Source organism: Rhizophagus irregularis, chromosome 28, assembly GCF_026210795.1.
Source record: "Rhizophagus irregularis chromosome 28, complete sequence".
Taxonomy (NCBI): Eukaryota; Fungi; Glomeromycota; class Glomeromycetes; order Glomerales; family Glomeraceae; genus Rhizophagus; species Rhizophagus irregularis.
In genome coordinates, this window is record NC_089456.1 from 1477538 (window position 1) to 1481091 (window position 3554).

Consider the following 3554-nt stretch of genomic DNA (forward strand, 5'->3'; position numbering starts at 1 on the left):
ATGCCTCAAGAATTTAGCGAAGATTTATGCTGGCGTATTATTTATCTTCACATTGATAGATTTTCTACTGCAGATATTGCTAATACATTATACGTGAGTAAGGGTTTTGTAAATAAGATAATAAGGAGATATAACCGTTGGGCATGTGTTAAAAATCCTTTCAAAGGTATTCCTGGTCGTAGAAAACTATTTAGTAGAGCAGATATGGCTGTACTTAGAAATCTTGTAGCAGAAAAAGCAGACTGGTATTTGGACGAATTAGTATATGAAATGGAGTGTCTAACTGGAAAAAGAGCATCTATTGCAGCTCTTTGGCGTTCACTTCAATACATGGGAATTACTCGAAAAAAAGTAAGTAATTTATTTATATTATGAATTTTTGAAATAAATATTTATTTTTTATTCAATACAGTTACATAAGGCAGCACTGGAAAGAAATGATATTATACGTGCACATTATTTAGGTGTTATTGGTGAACATTACACCCCAAACCAGTTGATTTTCCTTGATGAAAGTGCTAAAGATGAGAGGAGTCTATCAAGATTATATGGATATTCTCCTCGCAATATACGCGCACATAAAAAAGTTGTGTTTGTACGAGGAAAAAGATATACAATTTTACCTGCTCTTACATTAGAAGGATTTGTTGCTGTTGATATATTTGAAGGAGCATGTGATAGAAAAAGATTTGTTGATTTTGTTCTTGATCAAGTGGTAAATAATAATTATACAAGTTTATTTATTTATTTATTTTATATTCTAATTGATAAATTTATCTTTAGGTACCAATAATGAACCCATATCCAGATAATAATAGTGTAATTATTATGGATAATGCAAAAATACACCATGACGATGAATTAATAGCACTATTAAGAGGATTAGGATGCCATGTTGTTTTTCTTCCACCATATTCACCTGATTTCAATCCTATCGAAACTGCATTTTCAACTATCAAATCATGGATCAGGCGTAATCGTGATTTTATGGAAGCTTATAATGATCCTATACATGCATTATTAGTTGCATGTAGTCAAATAACGTCTCAAATGGCACAAGCATTTTTTGAAGCATCAATTTATATTTGATAATCAATTTAGAATAAAAAAAAATAGAAATATAACCAATTTAGAATAATAAAATAAAAAACTGGAACAAGAATTTATATTTGAAATATTATCTTTATTATATTATATGATAATCAAAATACATTAGGTCAATATTGTTGCGCTGCTTGTTTAATATTTTTTTGCCATCCAATTTTCACCACGCCTAACTTTTGCAATTGCTCATCTGTTAAATCTTTTATAGCATTAACTGTAATTTCTTCTTCAAGAAATGCATCTTCAAATTTAGCATATATATTATTACAATTATATTTCAGGTCTAAGTTATTAAGAAACTCACCAATTGATGGTAATTTGCTTGATGAAGGTAATTCCAAATGAGTATTTGTCGGATTTTGATAAACTTGACTTGGTAATTGAATAAAAATAGGAGTAGGCGTATTGGATGTTTGACTATTTTGCATTTGCGTTGCAGAATTATTTTTATTGATAAATACACTTGATTTCATATCAAATACTGGATAAGATGGAGGAATATCATAGGTTGTTCCTTTGTTTATCTAAACAAAATTAATAATTAGTAGGTATCATTTTTCATTTGAATTTATAAAAAAGCATACTTTACATACAATTTCACGAGCCCAAAGTTGTAATCTAGAAGGATTAAGCTGCAAATGCCGACCATCTTGAATAAAACATGGAGTAGAATGTAAATCACATTTATACATTTCAACCAAATCAGCAATGACTTCAGATCTTCTTTTCTCCTCTTTTGATAAATCATCTTCTCTTAGTGAACGAGATTTCTTTTTCTTTTTGGTTTGTATTTCAATTTCTTCAGAAGATGATCTAATATTATCATCAGAATGCTAAAAAATTATAAATGTTAAATATTTTTGCCTATTATCTCGCATTATACATAAAATACTTTACCTTTTTATGTTTCCTATTTTTTTTTTCTGTCACGTTATTCTTCACAATTACTACCACTATCACTGACATTTTTTTCCCAGTTAATGTTACCTTTTGATATTCACTAATAAATTCCTGAAAATCCAATTTATCTTCAAGTGTATTTGATGGTCCACGTGCATTTACAGCTTTATACGAAATAGTATAACTGTATTTTGATTTTGTTTCTTTTTCTAGAATTTTTTTAGTTGCTAAATTTATTTTTTCTGTAAAATTTTTATAACTAGCAGGCCGAATAGTTAGAGTTTTTGCTGTAGGGATTTTTATATTATTATTTTTTACAACTAATTGTATTTTTATTTCCTCAATAATATCAACTTCTTCATATTTTTTATTGTCATTATCACTTTCTTCATCATAATCTCCATTATCATCGTCTTCTTCATAGTTTTCATCATTAACATCACTATCTTTGTCATAATAATCATCATCTTTATTATTAAAATCTTTATCATCGTCTCCTTCATCTTCTATTTCATTATCATTGTCTTTTTCGTTTTCTTTCTTATTATTATAACTTCCCACTTTTCTTTTACTATTTTCTGTTGGCAAATCATCTATTGAAATGATTTCTTCATTGTTTATCTGAGCTTTCCTATTGCTTTTTTTGTTACTTTTTAGTTGAGATTTTTTATCACTAGTTTTTAATCGTTGAAGTTTACTATTACAAGCACTGCAAGTAGTATAGGAAAAGTTTTTTTCAAAATTATTATTGTAACCAAATTTAGTATTTATATCTAGTAAAAAATTATTGAGTTTTGGAAAAATTTGGTTTGTAGTATAAGCACGTTGATATATTTGTTGTCCATGCAGTGGTTTTTTAACTCTTGATATTTTATCTTTCTGACACTTGCACGGATTTTCTTGTGGAAGTTTGAAACAACGCAAACACTTTTGACATATATAACAAATACCGGGAAGGTAATTGCAAGTTAAATTTTCCGCCATTTAAATAACTCCAAACGCGAAAAATTACTTCAACTTCTTTTTCGCGTAAGTATTATATAATCTATTTACTAATTACTATATTAAGTAAATGACCAGTTTTATAAAAAATTGACCAATAATTATTTAGAAAATTTTACAAGGAATATTTGCATGTGTTTTGGCTTATTTTTAGGTTGTTTTCGGTTATTTTCGGTGTTTTCAGTATTTTTTAATTATAAATGATCGACATCACCTGATCACAGTAATTCGAAAACGGCGATAATAAGAAATTTTTATTAGAAATAATTGAAAAAAATAGAAGAAATCGGAAAAATTAAATTAGATTTATATTTAGTAAAATCCTAAAAATATATAAAAAGGCTATATTTGAGTTTACTTAAAAAAACTAAATTTTCATAAAAATCTTAACTTTTTTAAATAATATTGGCTTAAATTTTATTGTCTTTTTTTGATACTAATTGGCATTATTATAATTCTAGTGAAACTTTGAAAATTATTAAAAAAACTCAAATCTGAATTTGTATAAACTTTATAATTAATTTCTATTTTAAATATATAAAGTTATA

The 3554-nt window shown here is 26.7% G+C and overlaps 2 protein-coding genes across 2 annotated transcripts; one reads left to right on the top strand and one right to left on the bottom strand.

Moving 5' to 3' along the window:
• OCT59_018967 (uncharacterized protein) lies at nucleotides 1–1116 on the top strand (the record flags this gene model as incomplete). The annotated part of the gene is made up of 4 exons (XM_066135722.1): nucleotides 1–351; nucleotides 413–715; nucleotides 784–819; nucleotides 1102–1116. 4 exons carry the CDS (start codon nucleotides 1–3, stop codon nucleotides 1114–1116), a joined length of 705 nt encoding a protein of 234 aa, XP_066004985.1.
• Nucleotides 1117–1217: 101 nt separating this feature from the next.
• On the bottom strand, nucleotides 1218–2988 carry OCT59_018968 (uncharacterized protein; the record flags this gene model as incomplete). The annotated part of the gene is made up of 3 exons (XM_066135723.1): nucleotides 1218–1628; nucleotides 1698–1937; nucleotides 2092–2988. The coding sequence occupies 3 exons, from the start codon at nucleotides 2986–2988 to the stop codon at nucleotides 1218–1220; spliced, it is 1548 nt and encodes a 515-aa protein (XP_066004986.1).
• Between the last annotated feature and the right edge of the window lie 566 nt (nucleotides 2989–3554).